The sequence below is a fragment of the Choloepus didactylus genome, chromosome 19 (assembly GCF_015220235.1).
Source record: "Choloepus didactylus isolate mChoDid1 chromosome 19, mChoDid1.pri, whole genome shotgun sequence".
In the NCBI taxonomy this organism is placed as follows: Eukaryota; Metazoa; Chordata; class Mammalia; order Pilosa; family Megalonychidae; genus Choloepus; species Choloepus didactylus.
In genome coordinates, this window is record NC_051325.1 from 36,131,781 (window position 1) to 36,152,381 (window position 20,601).

The window sequence follows — 20,601 nt, forward strand, 5'->3', positions numbered from 1 at the left end:
CCGGAGGTGAGCGGTCCACCTTTAGGGTGGGGGACAGGACAGTCTTGCTGGGGTCTAGAGTCGAAGGGAGGAGAGGAGGGGTTTTGCTCATGGGGGGGGGTGCCCTTACCTGGCCTCTTCTTTAGAGGTAGCCACCTTGGCGAGGTGTATATGTGTGTCGGGGCGGGTAGAGGGAGTTTTAGTTCTCTCCATGGAGGTCGGCATCCATTCCTTATCTTGGAACTGGGGAGGGGCGATTTCAGGCGAGGTACCGTTTCTTTCTCCCAGGGTTAGAAAAGAGCTAGCAGTTGTGGGTGCGGGAGAGCAAGTGGGCCGGGATGTGCGCGCCTCTCGGGGGCGTGAGCCAGAGGGGCGGGCTCACGGGGTTCTCCCTAGCTGAGCTACCTGGGGCGAGGCGCAGTGGGGCTACCGGGACGCCCTCTGCGGAGGAGCTGCACCTCCCGGTGCACACCTGGCTCGCGACGAGCCGGCGGGGAGCGGCGCCTCCCTGCCCTGCCAGGCCGCCTGCCCTGGGGGCTCACCTTTCATTCTTGCTCTCTTCCGGGGCGAGTACGGCCCCACTTCCCAAACTCGCAAGCTGAGACCTCTACCACCAGCCCCTAGGAAACAGACTTGCAAGCCCTTGTGATTGACTAGAGTGGGCTGGGGGGCTGTTGCCCTCTTTTACAGGGGAGAAAGTGGAAGCGCGGATTTAGCAAGTTAGCAAAACTGAGTTGCCCTGGGGCCCAGGCTTTCCAGCTGGAATCACTCACCTGTGGCACCAAAGGGCTGCAAGAACCCTGGGCCCAGACGCATGGCGCCCTTAACCACGGGCCTGCAGAGGGGTTCGCTGGACCCCTGCACTTCCAATTACCCTTGCCCCGCCCAAATTTGAGATGCATATGAATTAGAGAATTTAGGACAGTATGTACTTTGAACTGCCTCCTGCATTCTGGGTGCTTGGGGTTTTGGCAATTGTTTTTTGTCAGGCAGCTCCCTGCTGGGACCCTCACTTAGAGGCAATGGACACTGATCTGCCTCTGCCCTTCTCTGCCAGACCTCGTCAGCTTCTGTCTTTCTGGCCCTTGGAAACTGAAGTTTTCCAGGTTGAAATGATGGTACCTATTTTATAGGGCTGGTATACACTGAGCACTCAATAAGTGTTTGCCATAGTTGGCACTATAATCTAGCACAGCCTGCTTAAGGCTGCCCTCTTTAGGGAAACACAGGTCTTGGCATGTATTTAAATCTTGTTTCAGCAAGTCCTTTTCCCTGTAGTTGTTGCGTCTGTGAAATAGGAATAATCCTAATAATTTCAGATTGTGTGAAGATAAAACTAATTTTGTTTGTGTGACAACCTCTCTAGTCCTTGGTTTTCCTCGGATGTTTGGGTGCAATAGCCCCTATGCCACTGGGCTCCAGTTAGGATTCAGTGAGATCAGGGCTGACACCCAGGTAGCGTGATGAATGTTGATATCTGTATTCATTAATCAGTAGTCCTCCTTTTTGGATGGCCATAAACGAATTGGGGCTGGAGGCACCTCTGCCAGGCCCTTCATTTCCTGACTTCTTACATGAAGGTGCTCTAGTCCTCTCCCGACTATGAAAGCTATTCCAAATCATTGTCCTTGACTTGGGAGTTGGCAGGAAGGAACGCCTTTGTTCCCTTTTGAAAGGAGCCATGGTTTTGTTTTATGGGTTGGGGCCATTTTTAACCCCCACCCCTCACCCTGGCTTGGGGCCTACCATGAAGATGTAATTGCAGAGCTAAGTCCGATCCATTACCTTTCCCCATTGGGCTGGAGAGGGTTGTGACAAAGAGCCTGGGCTGGGGCTGCCTCCTGCTCCTCGAAGTCATAGGCATAATCCCCACCCCACGCGAAGGTTGGGGGTGGGGAGCGGAGCCACAGGGGGCTATGGGAGGAGCAAGGGAGGTGGGATTGGGGAAGGCTGCTTTCCCCTCATTCTCTTCCTCAAGCCAAGAGGGGTCTGACTGAGAGGTGCCTGTCATCCCTTGTTGCAGCCCCAGGGACTTGCTTCCGTAGGAGTTTGGACAAGTTCTCCCTCTGGGAAAACTTACCTTGGGATTCCTTTGTCCCAGATTTCTGGGACCAATTGCCTCGCCTCTGGCTCAGACACCTTTTTCAAATTCATCTGGCATGGTCCTTGCTAAATCTGAAGTTCCTTCTGGGTAAGGGTGGTCCCTGTTTCCCTCTCCCCCCACAGTACTCAATAGGGGCAGGACCTCAGCCCAGGCACATCCTTCTAATAAAGATTTTTTTTTTTATTAGGAATTTAAGGTGCTTTTCTGTTTCATGTGGGACCAGGGCTGGGGCAGTATGGAATTCCTCATTTCTTTTGCAGACCACTCTCTTTAAAGAGAGACACAGACTTATCTCACCTTCCAGAAGGGAAAAACCCAGTGCAGGTCTTCAGAGGTGGCTGGAGGAAGTGGACTGAATTGCATAGGGAGCCTGCATTTAGGACTGCTATGGTGGATGGTACCTTTCTTGAGAGACTTGTTCCCATCTGTGAAGTGGGTATAAAAATAGCTGCGCAGCAGGGTTGCTTGGAAGTTTGAATGAAATCTACAGATCTTTCTGCTTAACAAGGCTTAGTTGCTCATTCACAAAATAAAATAGTGGGGGCCCTAAATATTGTAAAAAGCCTGTTATCTTTCAAGTCATAGGCAGCTGAGGCACTAGAACAAAGGGGCCCTGGGCTTTGGAATCCCATGCCTGGGTTTACATTCCTGCTCACTATAAATCAGTGGGTGACCCTCAGTTGCTCCATCTATAAAATAAAATGCATTGCTGGACAATTCCAGGAGATGTTGAAGTTTAGAACCAGTTGAGATGATAGATTTAAAAATTTGCCTGTTAGGAGGATTAAATAAATGTCAAATGTTAGGTATTGGCAAATTATTTATTATTTATTTCTTCCTGGGAGAAATGCAATCCTGTTAGCATTCCTGAGATTTTTCCAGGGAATAATCAAAGAATGAGAAGGACCTATTTTTTTTTTTTTTTTTTGGTAGGGAATTGGAATATTTTAAAAAGACATTCACTGTTTTCTATATGAATGAAAACCAAATTCACCATCTTCAAATTCTAAGAAGTAAAAATTGCCCATAATCTCACCATCTCAAGGTAATCACTGATTTGCCATTTGGGGATTATTCAGTTCCTTCTAGAAATGGAGAAATGGAGAGGCCTTCCTAAGGGAAGGGAGGTGAACCCAAGGAGCGTGCAGAGGGGCAAGTAAAGTTGATTTTGCTGAAGTCCTCATTACCCATAGGAGTCACCGTTAGAGCTGGCTTCCTGGGTGGACAGACAGTTCTGGGGAGCAGAAGGAAAGGAGCGTCTTTGGAATTCCCAACACTGATTGCTGTTCTTGTACTTTCTTGGACCAAGTTGCCTAAGTCACTTAAGCTGCAGATTTTTTCATTTTTCATTCAAACAAACAGTATAGCCTGTGGTCGCAGCCCTGGTGCATCCCGTGGTGCAGCTTGTGTGTGTGTGTGGGGCAGGGTGTTAAACTTTTCCAGAAAATTATCTTTTATAGCCTTTGAATATGTGGGAGAGAGGGGTCGATACTGAAAGGTACTGAGCAGGAAATTAGGAATGCATTTCTAAAAAATGATTGGGAGATAAACGGATCCAGTGGGAAAAGATTGTTAACTAATAATTTCTTTTTCGGGGGTGGGGTGGGGAGATTGGTGGAGATCCAGTGTGTGGGGAGAGCTGAGTGGGGAGGATGAGGTTTCTCAGTCTGGGAGTTCCTATCCTAAATTGAAGAGAATAAATGCTTGGATCATCGCCTCCTTTGTGGTTTTTGCTGCTCACATTCTGTAATCAGTTGTTGAGTCTCCTGGTCTGACTGGAATTTTCTTTGACCATTTGTCCTTATGTTCTGCTTTGTGCAGTATCCTCAGCTCCCAAACCCTCTTGAATTTTTGCCTTTTCTGTTTCTAAAGGTTCTTATTCTCCAAATTCCATTTTAATGTCCTCATCTTGTTTTATGGATGCAACATCTTTTATCTCCTTGAGAGTTTTCTAGTGTCTAGTACTTCCTGTATTTCTGATATTTCTCCTGTGTATCTTTTTTTGGTCTTTAATTTTTTAGCTTTCCGTATTTGAGAGGTACCAAAAAGCTGACTGCCAGCTCTTTTCTTTTTTTTTCAGGGGCTGGGGCTTGGAAACGGGTGGGCTTCCTTGTGGGACAGTGACGTAAAGTTGTCTTTGCATCTCCCAAATGCCAAAATCTGAGGGACATTCTCTCTGTTATCAGGTCTGTCTTATTCCCCAGAGTGGAGGGATCTTCTAGGTACAGGCCTGGCTTCAGAGGAGGGCAGCTGGGGAGATTTCAGTCTGGCATCCTTTCCAGCGCTTGGCCATCTGGATCCTTTCCTGGGTGGAGGGGCACTTGCCTTCAGAATAGGCGAGGAGTTGGGGTAGGGGACCAGTGGGTGCGGGGCTCTAACTCATCCTTTTCATTCCTCCCTGCAGCCCCACCTTTTGAGGTAATTGGGCCTCTGCCTAGGCTTTTCTGGAGTCCAGTAGAATTTGCTTTCTGTCCCAAGTGACTGGGGACAGAGCTGCGGCTGGAACCCAGGCTTCCACTGGACTCCAGCTCCTGGAGCAAGGACGATGCCTTCTTGATCTGTGTCCCAGTAGACAGCACGGTCTGTGGCACCCTGGCTTCATGACTGTGCTGTGCGACTTAACCTGAAACAGCAAAAGCAGGGCACTGCTCTGAGCGTGGTGGAGTTGCAGCACTAGAGGAGCCACTGAGGCAGCTCCACGAAGACAGGGCTGTCTGGCTTTTGCCTGCCTGTGTTCTCAGTGCTTAACATGGTCTCTGAATCACAGCAGGAATCATCTATCTGATTTATTGATAAAGGAGTGGGTTTTTCTCTCTTACATCATGCTTAAACGCTGGGCGGGGAGAGGGTCATAGAAGAGGATCCCACTGAGCCTGTTACAGGCCCACATTTTGTAGAGAGGATTGAGTGCTTGGTAACCTGCTGGGCACACTGTCTCTCTTTCATCCTCACACTGACCGTGGGTGGTGGTTGGCACTTTGGGTTGGGAAACTTGACCCTCACCAAAAAGGCAACTTGATGAGACTTGGGTATTAGGCCTTGGCTTCCCCACAGAGTCCTTGGGCAAATTTGGAAATATCTAGATCCTCAGTGACTTCATTTATCCTAGGATGTTACAGTTGTTCAGCTGTAAAGACAGTTCAGACTATTGCTCAATATTAAATATGGTTGTCACCATAGCCTAAGGTTACCCAACTAGCAAGGAATGGAATCTGGAGTGAAAGGCTGTCATGTTTTTCTTTCTAAGACCCTCTGCCACCAACTGCCTTGAACTGACAACTGGCAGGAAGCTCCAGGTGCCCTGGGTTAAGATGCTCCAGCGTATTCAGCAGTGACGGTCAACTGCTTTGTCTGCATAACCATTTTGAAGTGGGGAGTCCTGGATGTAGGCAATTGTGGACAGTTTTTAAGTGGTTTGTGTAAATTATCATGGACTTTTTTTTCTTGTCACTTACTGTATGCAACCCCCTTAATCTGTGGGCCATTATTTTAACATTTCTTTTTCTTTTTTTAAATTTTGATTATAACATGCCTAGTTTTTCTTGCTTTGTGAACATTTTGTCTTTTTATTTATATATAATACAGAAGGAGTTATTTTTTGATTATGGTGGAGATAATCTGAAAGCCCTCCCTAGAAATGCTGTCTAAATTTATCTGTGTGCAGAGCTAAGTTCCCTAGAAAGGAAGAGAAATCTAGGTTCTTGAGAATACGCTAAGGGATGGCCAAGACCTTTAAGGAGAAGATGATGGAAACGTTTGAAGAAGGTTGTCAGGCTGGCCCCAGCAGGTACTAACATTTATAATGCTTTGTGAACAGAGAAGAGCCCGGAAACAATCCCATGTATATATGGGAACTATACAGGAGAGGTGAAGTTGGAGCATACTAGTAGTTGTTACAGGTTTTCCTATACACAAATGAAGTTAGGTTGATTAAATCCGAATGGCCAATTTCAAGGAAGGAATGTTTCTTGGACAATGATTGAGTCTGTTTTCTGTTTGTTCCCCTACAAGTCACCCTCCTAAGAGAAAAGACTTTTTACAAGTTAAGGAAAAGAGACTGGAGGAACATGGCTTAATGAATATGCCAGCATATTAACAAATGGAATTATTGTTACGCAGATTTTTACAGAAATTTTAACGTGGCCTCATCTAGCAATAGCTAGCCTCGTTCATTGCCCCTAAGTTTAGTATTCTAATATTGGCTGCATTGTAATTTACTTAGCCAGTCTTTTATTTATATATATCCTTTTTAAAATAGCAATTGTAGGTTTATCAAAGTCATGCAGACCTCCCATATACCACTGCCCATCTCTTACTGATGGTCACTTACTTGCAACTTGTGCTGTGGCAAAGGGGCTGCACATATGAGAGCTCTGTGCTGGGTGGGTTCCTGGCAGCAGAAGTACTGTGTAACAGGATATGTATTCTTGGCATTCTAGAGGATACTGTTGGATTGCCATCATAAAGACTGAACCTTTATCTCCACTGCATTGAGATTTAAGGCATATTTCGCTGTCTCAACAGCCAGGCAGTGGTCCTGGGTTACGGCCTAAATGTGAAGGGCAGAGGCTGAGGGAGGCTTTCTAGAATATTGTCCCCGTCTTCCTTAGCCTCCTTGGGAGAGGGCCTTTTGACTCCTGTTTTGCAAAGAGCCTGCCTCACTCCCATTTCCCCTGTTACTATTGGCTATTGCATTCTCTTTCTCTTCCAAGGGTTTCCCAAAGCTGTTATAGAGGAAGGGGACTGGTTGCTTGCTTTTTGTGTAAATTTTGTGTAAAGAATGATAAAAGGTTGGGACACTTGACCTCCCTAATCTCACTCCTCCAGTTTAAGTTGTCATATCTTTTCAGATCTTTATTTATGGTCCAGGTTTTTGCCCCCTGAAAATCATCTAAAAGTTTTATTTCAATCCATAACAGACATCTTAAGTATTTTTTTGTTAGATTTTGCTATTGTGAACAGGGATGCAAGAAACAATCTTATGTAGCTAAATTTTTGTGCTTGTCCAATTTTTCCCCCTTTGGATCAATTCTTAATGTGACAAGGCTGGCTTATGCTGTGGGACAACGGTGGTACATATGGTCATGACCCAGAGAAACTCCTGAGTCAAGAAGGATGGAGGGATGGGTCTCTAATTCCCTTTGTGAGGCTGGGTTGGTGAGGGCAGCAGCATGGCACATGAGATTGCATCATTTCCAGGGCTCTGGACTGTATCATCTACTTTGGGATCCTCAACACCAGCAACCCAGTGAATTAGGTGGGGTCACTTCATTTCGCAGACAAGAAAACTGAGGTTTGAGGAGAACACTGAGGGCCTTTTCTGTTTTCCTGTACATATGATCTTTTCTGGAATTTGGCCAAGTCTTATCAGGTAAAGGCGCTTCTTAATTGGGACCTTTTGCTCTGCCCCCCCGGCCAGGTGGGTGGCCTGCCTCGGGCCCCCTTGCCTTTGTACCTGCTGTCACCACTGCCTGGATGCCTCCCCTCCTCCCTAATTACCTGAGCGGGATGTCCTTCCCTGTGTTTAACTTTTACGGCTACACTTATCACATTGTTTTAAGGCTGTCCCCTGATTAGACCTAAATCTAACTCTTTATTGGCTGTGTGTACCTGAGCCAAGGGGTCTGTTTCCTTGGAGCTTCAGGTTACACGTCTTTAAAGTGGGGATAATAAGAATAGCCTGGTGTGTTTTGTGAGGTATATAGTAATCACTCCATCTCAGCTGTTCCTGTGGGCAGTGGGAGCTGCTAAGAAAACCTTAAGCAGTTGAAAGGGAGAGTTCAGGAGTCTAGATTTCCCTCCCACAGGCTGTGGAAGGGAAGGAATTTTAAATAGGGAAGGCGGGAATATCTTTCCCTTTTTAACTTCACCAAATTTCTAAGCCCTGGGGAGCTGGGGGTGGGTCCCTTTCTGGGCCCCTCTTCTACCCAATGCCCCCCTTCATTCTTCTGCCCCCCACTCCTGCATTGTGAGGCTTAATTAATGCAATTAACATTACAAGGTGCTGTGAAATAGCTCTGCTGCTGATGCCAGCCTGGAGGAAATGAATGATGTCAGTTCTCAGCTTTAAAGCTGGGTTTGGGGGGGCGGTCCTTGAGCCTCTTCCCTGAGTCTATTTGGGGTGCCACCCACCCCTCTGTCTGCCACATTGCATTTGAGTATGTCTGACCTGGTTCAGTCGGGCTCCAGCACCCTGCACTAATGAGGCAGGGCCTCGTGGGGAGGACCCTGTTGTGGGACCACCTGGCACTGCTGCCCACTTCGAAGTCGTGTGCTGGATTCCAGCCTCTGGGGAAGGGTCCGAGTTCATGCTTCATGGCAAGGTTAGGCACCAGTGGCCTGTGAAAGCAAATAGGCAGCAGGTATATCATGTCCCTCGGCCATAAAGCTGCCTGGAGCTCCTTGGGATGTGGATGCTTTGTTCATAGCTCGTGTAATTGTCTATGTCGGGGCACAGCAATTAGAGGCACGACTAGACTGCCCGGGCACAAGTCTCGGCGTTGCCACTTTGTTGGTGACTTAATTAGCTCCTCTGAGCCTGCAGAAAGCAGACTGATAACAGGACTGCCTCGGGATGGGGTGGGGTCAGGGATACTTGTGCTGTGCTCAGCCTACAGTAGGGACCTGGTTCGTGATTAGCTGCCATTGATATTAGAACAGCGGGTGGCAGGACATACTTCTACAGCCAAGAATGGTTATCCACTCTGGAAAAATCCCCAGCCAGTTTATCCTCCAGCCTTAAAATGATCACACTAGATACAGCAGTTGGCTTGTGTTGAGGACTGTGCTATCCAGGAAATGCCATTGTTGAATCACTAGGAGCCAAACCGAGGTACCTGGGAAAAGGCGGGAGCTGGAGATTTTTATCTGCCTTTACACACCAAACTGGTGCTAATTTCTCTGTCTTGCCAAGAGCATGTAGTTAAAATTGTGCGTTCTTATATAATCGCACTGGGCATGATTGGATGCTTTGACAGGTAATGTTAGTGAAGTATGTATTATGTTGCTTAACTGCTCCATGCCTCAGTTTCCCCATTTGTGGGAAAAAAAGGGTAATAGTACTTACCACATTTAAGGATTAAATGAGTTAATACAGGTAAAGCGCGCATTGAGTAGTAAGCACTGACAAGAGGTTGCTTTTATTACCAGATGGGAGGATGTGTATACCTACATAGGGGGAAAGACTATCCTTTTTGGAGTAGAAGTCTAGGGGGGAGGACTTTTGAGCTAGGGTTTTTGAAGGCTGAGTAATAAAGAGGCATGTGGTAGAGAGATGCGGAGGGCTCTCAGGACACAGCCGCAGCCCACGCCTGGGGGCTGGGTTTGCTTGGCCAGAGTGTAGAATGTGGATGGACGAGAGGGACTGAGGGAGGCATCTTTCAATCATGGTGCGTTTCCAGAAGCTGGTGTGTTCTGTCTACACGTGGGGGTGTCCTGGCAGGAAGGCAGTGAAAGTAGTTCATTTTATCACAAACCCAGAGTGCTAGAAATGATGAAAAAAACATGGAGAAGGAACTTTTTATGAACTCACATTTTAATAATGAAACAGGGAGGAGTATTTTACTCCCATAGCCTGCCCTTTCCTGGGCACCCAGGTAGCTGGCTGCTTTACCAGAATCTTCCTCCAGCGCCCAGGAGTCTGGTTCTGGGAGCAGGAGATTTTTCAAGGCTGTCGATCTTGCATGGGGAAGGTACCAGGCAGGGAGACACTGCTGAGACCCTGGAGAGAAAGCCTGCGGGAGTTAATCATTGTCAGCTCTGGGCTGCAGGGCTGACCTGGGTCTGTCTAGGAGGCGACACTTCTGTCTGGCTTCTCACTTCTGTCTAGCTTCTCGTTGCGATCTGGAGGACTGGGATGCAATGCTGTCAGAGAAAACCCAACCACAGACTGGAACTCTGGGTCCCAGCTGTGGGAAATCATGTCCCTCGGTTTTGGCCTCTGACCTGCCACCAGTTCCTGCCTTAGGAGCCCTGTCTTTACCTCTCCCCCCACCCTCTCCTAACATTGTCCCATTATCTCCAGAGGGGACAGAGCTGCCTGAGGTCTGCCTGGTATCTTGCACCGTACAGGCGGGCCTCCCCTCCCACACCAGCCCTTCCAGGTTAGTTAGTTCACTGGTTTGGCCTGAGGCAAATGCTTGAAATTAATTATTACTCTGAGCCACACTCCAGTTTTCCTGGATTCTGGTGCTTGGCCTCACAGGAACTGACCATAGGTCAGTGGGCCTTTTCTTCCAGGTGAGGGCTTGAGGGAACAAGGCTGAGGAGCAGCTGGTTGGATTGGGGGGATAAAGCTCTTTTTAGGGGATAAAAAGCACCCTCATGTGTTGAGAAACAAAATAAGAATTGAGGGGCTCCTGTGTATATTACATGTCCTGGACCGTGTGGGGTAGATAAATCACTTCTGGGATTAAGTGCTATGTATCAGACATTCAGTTGTAAACGGACATGTGCATACTAAGCATCCAGGAATCTTGTTAAAGTTGAGATCCTGATTCAACAAGTTTAGGGTGGTGCCCAAGATTCTGTACTTTTCACCAGCAATCAGGGATGCAGCTTGAACCAGGATGTTGGACCCTGGGCCACCTGGGGGATAGGGGTCTTGTTGTCCCGCCCCCACGCCCGGGGGATGGCCGCTGGAGAGCCTGGGATGGGGGCCCCAAGTGACCAGTTGCGAAGCCCCACTGAGCAGCCAGGACACCCCAGACCGCGCACCACAGCGCCCCCTGGTGGGTGCGGCGCCGCTGCAGTCAGCAGCCCGGCAGGCCCAGGATCTGCTTCCAGAAGGAACCCTGGGGAATCCATAAGGAATGCCCTGAGGAGTCCCTGAGATGTCAGTACTGGGGGTGCAGAGGCAGCGAGCTCTGGGAGTGGATGGGTGGTTGTTGCCCGGGATGTTCTGCCCGGGCAGGGTTCTAGGATAGGAGGGTGTGCCGCTAATAACCTTCTGGGACTGTCTGGGGGAAACTGAGGGGTGAGAGATTGGGGACCTCACCCTGAGCTCTATCCCCACAGACTGAAGAGGGGGGGTCAAATGGCAAGGGCTGGTGACTTTGGAAATTCTGGGTGTCGCCGGCATTCTGTGTCGTGGGGCTCTTGAGCCTGGTGTATTCCCCACCTTTTAGACAACAGCAAGACCTTGGAGATTTAACCTGGTCTATGCATCAGTTTTCCTTTTTCTGTAAAATGGACAGAGTTGTGTTCGGAGGATTAGTCTAGGGAAGTTAATGTCTAAGTACTCGAGATACACTGGGCAGTGGCCCTGGCCACTGGGCCCGGGCCCTGTGCCACCCAGCCCATCAGCCGCAGAGCAGACATGGCCCGCTGGCTTAGCAGATTTGCCTAGCGACCATGCAGTTAACAGAGGGGCAGCAGTGGGGAGACCAAGTCCCAGAGATGGGGGTGAGGTTGCAGCAGATCAGGGGCCTGCCTCTCCTGTTAGCTGCCCAGTCCTGAGCCTGTGCCTCCCCCCACCCCTTCCCTTCTTGGGGACTTGGGACTCTGAGCCCCAGCTGGTGAGGGAGGAGGGGAATGAACGACAGGCCAGCAGACCAATGGGCCCCCGAGGATGGGCTGGGGCGGGACTTGTGCTGCCATGGAGAGGAGAGAAGCGGTTCTGTGGGGGAGGAGGGAACTGGTGGGAAGAGGACCTGGAGATTGAGGGGAAGGGAGAGAGCAAACAAAGGGGTCAGGAGGGAAAATAATGCACTGGCTTCCTGAGGCCCTGCGGAGGCTGGGCAGAGAGAGGGGGCCAGGGGCCGTGGGGGCCGAGGCTGGAGACAGGCAGGCCGGGGCAGGCGGGCTTTAAATGACATTGTTTGAAGGGGCTGCTAATTGCACAGAGCAGCCTGAGGCTGAGACCCCAGCCCCGGCCCCCTCCTCTGCCCTGGGCGCTGGCGTCTGAGTCATCAGGGTCGCCTGGCCACATGGAACCAAGTCCTGAGCCTCCGAGTTTGGTGAGGGGGCAAGCTCTGGGGGCAGCTTGGGTGGGGTCGTTGGGCAGGAGCATCACCCCGAGAATGAATGGGTCATGGCTGTCTCTTGGCCTGAGAACACGGAGCCAATGGTGGGAGGTTTGGGGGTGTGCTGTCTCTCGTGCCCCTGCTTCCCTTTCTACCCTACCCAGCCTGGCCCTCACCTTCAGGAAACAATGAAGGGAGACACCAGGCATCTCAACGGAGAGGAGGACGCCAGCGGGAGGGAAGACTCCATCATCACCAATGGGGCCTGCAGTGACCAGTCGTCGGACTCCAAGGATGCCCCCTCGCCCCCCATCCTGGAGGCTATCGGCTCCCCAGAGATCAGAGGTGGCCGGGCCTGTGGGGAGTGGGGGGCGGGGTCAGATGCTGACCGGTGGGCAGCCTCCGCTGACCACATCAGAGACAGGAGCCTCCCTGCAGGCTTGGGAAATTTAAGGGAGGGGGTCTGGTCTCTGACAGCCTCTGCCAAACCCCCCTGGGAAGGGAGAGAGAGATTCTTTTCTCCTTCCTGCCCACTGCCTGCCCTCCCAACTGGCATCTCACCTTTACTGGTGATACCAAGAGGTGGCATTGGGAGGTGCTGTGGCCATCCCCTGTCCTCTAGTCTTGGTCGGTATTACAGCACGGGCTGGGGTCCTCAGTGGCCCTTTTTTTGCATTGAGCCTCCTCTTTCCTTGGGTACAGGGCCTGGGGTTGTGCCGGGGGTGGGGTGGGGGGTGGTGGTGGGGTGGGAATAGACTCAGGAGGGTAGGGTCTTGAAGCGCGCTTTCTTCCCCACCCTCTTCTCCCCGGCTCCCTCCCCAAACCAGGTCACTGGGTCTCCTCTCCAAAATCTCTTAATTTTCACCCAGCTGGTTTAGAGACCCCTGTGTTGTCCCATACTGAATCTTCTAGAGCCGTGCTGTCCCAATAGATCTTTCTGTGAGGATGAAAGTGTTCTATTTGTGTACCTCAATAGTCACCGGCCACATGGCTACAAGCCCTTGGAATGTGACTAGTAAGGCAGTCATTAATTTAGATGTGATTAGTGACTGCTGCATTGGACAGCACAGCTCTGGGCTGAGTGTGATGCCTTACCTGGGTGCCCTCAGTAGTATTTTGAGGACTATTAAGTCCTGGACCTGTGCCCTGTGGCCTTATGAATCAACAGAGGGCGCTGAGGGGCCACGGAAGCGGAGGAGATGACCCTTCTGGATGCCAGTGGTTGGGGTGGCTCCCAGGCCACAGGTATGGGGAGGTAGCAGCAGCTCTGCCTGGAGGGAAAACGCGGCTGTCAGCCAGGCGATTTCCTCCACAGGACGCAGATCAAGCTCGCGACTGTCCAAGAGGGAAGTCTCCAGTCTGCTAAGTTATACTCAGGTACTGTCTCCCTTCTCCCCTTGCCCCTTTTCAGAGCTCAGGGCAGTTTCCTTTAGCTTTCAACAAAGGGAGAGCTTTGCTGAAAAGGCCCACGTCAGTGGGTACCCAATCAATGTTTGTTAAATGCTGAATTTGAACACTGCTTGGCACATGGAGGGCACTTGGCTGTCGTTATAAAAATTCCCCTCTAATATGTGCTTTATGAAATTACAAAGGTTTTTCCTGCATATATTTGGAACTATTTTTCTGAATCTGTTGATGATCAATTACATTTATAAATCTCTAATAGAACAACTATCTTTATTCCCGAAATAAGTCCAACTTGGTCATACTATGCTTTGAATTTGATCTACTTGAGCAACTATTTGTGAATGAAGTGGATATATTTTATTTCTTATGATATTTATCTGTCCTCATAAGATTTTTTTTTTTTTGCAAGTTTTGGAAAGAACTTGCCCCAGTAGTTTTTTTTTTTTTTTTCCCAACAATCACTACTATTTCTTTAACTGTCAAGGTTACTATTTCTTGAGCAGTTTTTTCCAAACTTATATTTTTCCACGTTACTTTGTTCCTTATGTTTTTTTATGCTTTCTATTTTCTAATTAATCTTAGTAGAGGTTTGTCAGTTTGATTGCTTTGGAAAAAAAGGAACCAGTATCAGGCATTGGACAAAATCATGAACAAAAGCAATGAAAATTGTCCTAATACAGCTTCCATTCCCCTGGATGGGGGTGGACCTGGGTGGGGGGGACACATGATAAAGAACAGCTGTGAGAATTAGGGGACAGGCGGCTAGACAGATGCTTGCTCTGGCAATGGTTTCCAGTAACAGTAATGAAACCTCATGTCTGAGCATTTCCTCTGTGTCTGGGAGGTTCTGGGCTAAACATGCATTAATTCTCACCACCGCCCTGTTGCCCTATAAACAGAGGTGCTGTTATCCTAGCTTTATAGAAAGGGGAAAGGACTTATTTAAGGCCACACGGTTGGCAAGGGGAGGATCCAGCTCTCCCCCAGCTAGATCTCCTGGTCGTTCCCTGCTCTGGTTTTTGTGGCTGGTTTGTTGAATTTTAGTTTGAGCATGGGGACTGCACGAGGGTGACCTGGCCTCATGGCATCGCTTCCTGGATGTTGTGTCTTGAGCTGGTGGCCCGTGTTTTCAACGATATTCTGTGAATTGTGAAAATTTGTCCAGCACAGATGTAGAGACACAGCCCTTCATGACACATATTTTGCACTTGCCACATTTCTTTGGTTTTCTGATTCCTCTGGAGTTGTACCATTCAATCCTGTCTTGAATTCATGATCCCTTAGTGAGCTGGTATAAAATCTTCTTGGAACAAAATGAGCTAATTGGAAATATTTTTAGGTCTATTAGATCGATGTTATGAATGTTTTCAATATGACTGACCTTTCATTTTTAATGTTTGGCTGTGTGGCTTTTAAAAATTACATTTAAAAGTTCCTAATGTTTCATTTATAAAGGATCTGACAGGTGAGGGAGAGGAAGGGGAAGAAGGGGATGGCCCTGACACTCCAGTGATGCCAAAGCTGTTCCGTGAAACCAGGACTCGCTCTGAAAGCCCAGCTGTAAGTCCCCCCATCAGGAGTCGAGGCACATGAACCATCCATGGGCCTGTAAAAATGTGTTTCATGTCTTGGATCTCCCTGGGGGGTGGTTTGAAGGGAAAAGCAACAGATGTTCTGAAATTGGAAAATGACAGCAAGGTTCAGATTGTCATTGCTACAAGGCTTTCTTTCATGGAGCCGATTTTAAACTCATAGAACCATTTTGGAAGTGCCCAAAGGGTTGAGTCTGCAAGGTGGATGACTCAGCCACTGGTAAACCACTGGAGTCACTTCCCTGGGTGGATTCTGTGGCCTAAACAAAGTTTGCGGTTTGGATTTGGGGAGGCAATTAATGTTCTTGTTCACCCAGCCCTTTAGAGACCAGGCTGACACTTGATGTCTGGTCCAGGCGTGGTTTATGATCTCACCTCAGCAACCCCCTTTTTACAGATGAGAGAAGGCTCTAGTAACTTACCCAAGGGTAAAAATTAACTGTTGGACATAGGATTTGAACCCAGGTGTGCGTCTCCCAAGTTCACGCCTTTTGGAGAAAGATCATAAAGCCTGAGGGCTTCTCATCCTTTTTGATCCAGTGCTTTCCTGAAGAATCCAATAATGGGCCTTTATGCATCTTTTTAGAAAAAAATTGGTTTATAGTAAATATGGATTTTATTTTTCAGTCCCAATTTGCAGGTGTCTGTTCCAGCTGGCCACATCTCCGACTCCATGCCAACTCCTGTGACGGGGAGGGTGGGATCCACTGTGCACTGTCAGGCAGCCCAGCTGCCACTCCTCCACCCTTATCCTACTAACCGGGGGCTTTCTGGGTAGGGTGTTACCAGCCCAGCGTCTTCATCTGTCTACTGACCTGAGCACTTACTGCTGACCTGAGGCCACCTGGTCTCCTTGGCAACCTCAGGGCCAATACTCCTGGTCTCCTGCTCCAGGCACCTCAGGCCCGTGCTTACCCTCTCTTGCTTCCAGGTCCGAACCCGCAATAGGAACATTGCCTCCAGCCGGGAGAGGCACAGGCCCTCCCCACGTTCCACCCGAGGCCGGCAGGGCCAGGGCCGCAGTCACGTGGACGAGTCCCCCGTGGAGTTCCCGGCTACCAGGGTTGGTTCCCCAGACGCCCAGACCCCTGCCCCCTGTCTCTACCTGGTGTCGGCAAGATCTTGCGCCCTCACTGAGTGCTGTTTTTGTGGCCAGGGCATAACCTATTTCCTTTCTTCATGCTCATCTCATTTTCAGGATCACCCTTTTTTTTCCTTTCTCTCCTGGGTGGTAGATAAGCTTCTTTAAGCCTGATGGTTTCTTTCCTGGCCTCATCCTGGATGGAATTGTGGTGGGAACACAAGACCTACAGAATTCCCTGTTGACCAAGTACTTGCCCCACCACAGAAACAACAAGCTTGCAGCCACTGACTTTAAGAACCGTTTTGCCTCCCTAGTATCTTTGTCTTGGGCTTCCCCAGCGGTTAGAGCAACATGCCACACCTTGCAAGATTGGGTGCACAGTAGTTGCTTAAAGACACCGGTGACTCTGAGTTTGCTTTTGGGACATTACCTATCATTAAGACTTGGTCTTCTGGCTGTGGAAGTTTTTATTATGACTTTCTTTTGCCACTGAAGGCATAGTTGTTCATGGAAAACCCGTCTCTGTTCTCCTTAACTTTGTTGTCACTCTGTTTGCCTGGGGAGCAGAAGGGGTCCATTGGTCTGTGGTCACTCACTTGCTTTGCAGTGGCCCAAACTGTGTCCTTCTGTCCACAGTCCTTGAGGCGGCGGGCAGCAGCATCTGCAGGCACGCCGTGGACATCCCCGGCCAGCCCCTACCTCACCATCGACCTCACGGATGACGATGCGACACCCCAGAGCAGCAGTACCCCTTACTCACGCCTGTTCCAGGACAGTCAGCAGGAGAGCTTGGAGACTTCCCAGCTGGATGCAGAGGGGAGAGATGCAGATAGCTCCGAGTATCAGGTACTAGGAGAGAGGGCTTCTCACCAAGGGTGGCCCAAGATGCTGGATATGCAGTCACATGCATACAGTTTTGCAGCTGAGCTTTTTTCACTTAATAAGAAATTAGAGCTCCCTCGCTTTTTTCATGCCTGAGACAGTAGTTTTGCACTATACTTTAATTAACCAATTGAATCTGTTTGTTTTCCACTCAAACTGCTATAGTAGGCTTCCTTACACATATAAGGAATTCTTATGGTATATATATATGGTATAGGATTCTTTCTTTCTTATTCATACTATAAGTATACTTTCATAACTTCGTGTTTTCATGGACATCTCCACAGTTCACAGCCAGCTTTTTGTCATAGTGCTACGTGCATTTGGCCAAAAAGATTTTATTGCATTTTAATGGCTTTGCAGTAGCCCTTCCCAATGCCTTACGGCTGGAATTTTCTGGTCCATTTTTTTACTCTGATCTCATCCATTGTGATCTTCCATTCCCAGATGCTACGTTAAATGTTACAGACAAAATAATATAATACAGACTGACAAATCTTGCCCGTCCACTGCCCCTCATATTTTGAAGCAATTCTTACTCCTAATTTTTCCTCCATAAAACGTTGGGAAGTGGGTATTTTGAGACTGACTTGTAGCATCTGTCCTAGTTGTTTGCCTGAGCAGTGTGACCAGGGCATTTGCAGGAGGTTCTGGGCTGGATTTTGGGGCAGGGTCATCACTGGGGGGCAGTACTGTTCCATGACCCTGGGTGGTCTATCTCGTGGGAACTCATTCACCTGGCTTTTCTCCCTCCAGGATGGGAAGGAGTTTGGAATCGGGGACCTCGTTTGGGGAAAAATCAAGGGCTTCTCTTGGTGGCCGGCCATGGTGGTCTCCTGGAGAGTCACCTCCAAGCGTCAGGCCATGTCTGGCATGCGATGGGTGCAGTGGTTTGGGGACGGCAAGTTCTCAGAGGTGAGTACGGGGCAGGTAGGTCTCATGTGCCCATAGACCCACAGTTCTTTGCTTCCCCTTTTTTGACCCTTCTCTTTTGCACTTGGTGCATGACCTTTGAAAATGATGGCACGTTGCTACTTGCTACAAGTGGATGAGGTCATGCTTTTTGTCTGGGAAGAAGTTAGCTTTGGCTGAAACTAAAAGAACATCCCTTGTTAACAAGGTTAAACAGATATTTAGGGTCTAATGGAGTCTAGAGCTCTGTCTGCTTTCAGTCTGCTGAAAAGTTCTGGATCCCCAGTCATGTGTGCTTCTTGTTGTTATTTCTCTGGGGCAGTCACCTTGTCAGGAAAAGCCACCTGGGCAGTTGCCCTCAAGGTGCTTAGTGGAGAAGACTAGAAGAGACAGGAACTAGAGCACTACCTCTGAGCATCTGTCAGCCCTGAGAGAGGTAGTAGGGTAGGATCTCTGCTGGTCCTGGAGATAGGTTAAGGGTCACCCGGTATCAGTTGTAAAAAGTTCTTTTTTTTTTTTTACAGAGTTTTTCAGGGCTGGATTCTTTTTTTATTCTTTTAAACTTTTATTTTTGAAACATGTTCCAATTTAAAGGACAGTTACAAAAATAATACAAAGCCTTTACAGAGAACCCTAAAATACCCCTACCCCCCAGAAAACCAGACCCACCAATTTTAACGTTTTGTCACATTTGCCATATCATGCTACCTATCTATCAAACTGTCAATCCATTTATCAGTCCATTTTCTGTACACTTGAGTGCAGGTTGTATATATCATGCTCCTAAAACCACTAAAAAGGAAGTGGTTATCAAGTTCAAGAAGTTTAACATTGATATCAGGTTTACAGTCTATATTACTTTTTTTTGGTCTCTTTTGAGTCTTTTCTTCCTTATTAGATCCCATTCAGAATCATGTACTGCATTTAATTGTCATTATTTCTTTAGTTGCTCTTTAAAAAAATAATAAATTGCAGGATCATAGTGCATAGTACATTCACAATATTTGCAGAACACTCGGCTACCTTCCATTACTTTTCCATCACCTCAAACAAAAACTCAACACCTGTTTGCATTAACTCACCATTCTCAAATTAGAGTACAGGTTGCCATGCCCCCTACCCCTGGCAAACTGTATGCTAATTTGGGTCTCTATGAGCTTACATATTCTCCAATATGCAAGCTCTTTGTAGTTACCATGGGACTTTGATATCCTAATTCTTTAATAGTCACGTTTCCTTAAATACTAACTTAACGATCCTCACGAACTATTTTTATGTACCCCTCTGTCCCACCCACCTTTATGTAGTTCTTGTCACAAGTTACATATTTATATATTATGAGTCCAAAATCAGTGATTTATCATTACATTTTATGCACTTGCCTCTTAGATCCTTTTGGGAGTAAAATACAGTAGTACTGGCATTTGTATTTACCCATGTCACTACCCTCACGGGAGATTTATTTCTTCATAAGACTTCAGTCCATTGTCTACTGTCATTTCCCTTCAACCTGCAGAACTCTATAGCAACTCTAGCATCTCCTGTAGGGCAGGATTAGTGGTGACAAACTCCCTCAGCTTTTGTTTATCTATATCTATCTATATCTGTATCTATATCTATATCTATATTTTTTTTTTACTAGAGAAGTCGATGAAATACATGCATAAAATACAGGATTCCCATATACCACCCTGTTAACACCTTGCATTGACATGGTATCCCTCATTTTTAAAAGTCCATTTTGCCGGGTATAGAATTCTTGGTTGTTTTTGTTTTCAGCGTCATCCCACTGCCTTCTTGCCTCCATGGTTTCTGATGAGAAATCTGCATTTAATCTTATTGAGGCTCATTTATCTGACATGTTGCTTCTCTCTTGTGGCTTTCAGAATTCTCTTATATCTTTGGATTCAACAGTTTGATTATAATATGCTGCAGAATAGGTCTATTTGCATTTATCCTGTTGGAGTTTGTTGAGCATCTTGGATGTTTATATTCATATCTTTTGTTAAATTTGGGGATGTTTTCAGCCATTATTTCTTTGAATATTTTCTGCCCCTTTCTCTCCTTCTGGGACTTCCACAATTGTGTATTAGTACTCTTGATGGAGTCCCACAGGTTCCTCAGGCTCTGTTCATTTTCTTCATTCTTTCTGTTCCTCAGACTGAATTGCCTTGTCTTCAAGTTCACTGATTCTTCCTCTTGCTAGCTCCAAGCTCCAATCTGCTATTGAACCCCTTTAGGGAATTTTTAATTTCTGTTACTGTGGTCTTCAGCTGTGTGTGTTTCCTTTCCATAATTTCCATCTCTATTGATTCTCTCTTGGTGTTCTTCTGTTGTTTTCCTCATTTCCTTTAGTCCTCATGTTTTCCTGTAGCTCTTTGGTCATATTTAGAACCATTCTTTCATTGTTTGTTATGTTCCAAGTCTTGTTCTCTTTGATGGTTTCTAATGCTTTAATCTCCTTTTCTTGGACCATCACTTCTGTTTCATTGTATGTGTTGTAATCTTGTGTTGAAATTTGATAATCAAGTGTTTTATTGCTGGAATTTGTAATGAGGCATTCTGTTCCTTAAACTTCTATCCAGCTAGTGTTTTGACCGAGTTTTCCTTGAATGACAGGAGCCAACAAAAAAAAAAAGTGGGAAAAGAAGAAAACACCTTTCCCAGTCATTACAGAGT

The 20,601-nt window shown here is 47.6% G+C and overlaps 1 protein-coding gene across 6 annotated transcripts in view; it reads left to right on the forward strand.

The window, feature by feature from the left end:
- The window catches only part of DNMT3B (DNA methyltransferase 3 beta), a 39,535-nt gene that overhangs the window by 347 nt on the left and 18,587 nt on the right, over positions 1–20,601 (forward strand). For 2 of the 6 annotated variants that reach the window (XM_037811943.1, XM_037811938.1), the window contains exons 1-6: positions 11,916–12,390; positions 13,361–13,422; positions 14,908–15,012; positions 15,976–16,107; positions 16,765–16,974; positions 17,767–17,925. In XM_037811943.1, coding sequence (XP_037667871.1) covers positions 12,114–12,390; positions 13,361–13,422; positions 14,908–15,012; positions 15,976–16,107; positions 16,765–16,974; positions 17,767–17,925 — 945 coding nt within the window. In that variant the 5' untranslated portion in view covers positions 11,916–12,113. Of the gene's footprint in view, positions 1–11,915; positions 12,391–13,360; positions 13,423–14,907; positions 15,013–15,975; positions 16,108–16,764; positions 16,975–17,766; positions 17,926–20,601 lie in introns of those variants that run through there. The other 4 variants (XM_037811939.1, XM_037811941.1, XM_037811942.1 and 1 more) reach the window with 3 other exon arrangements.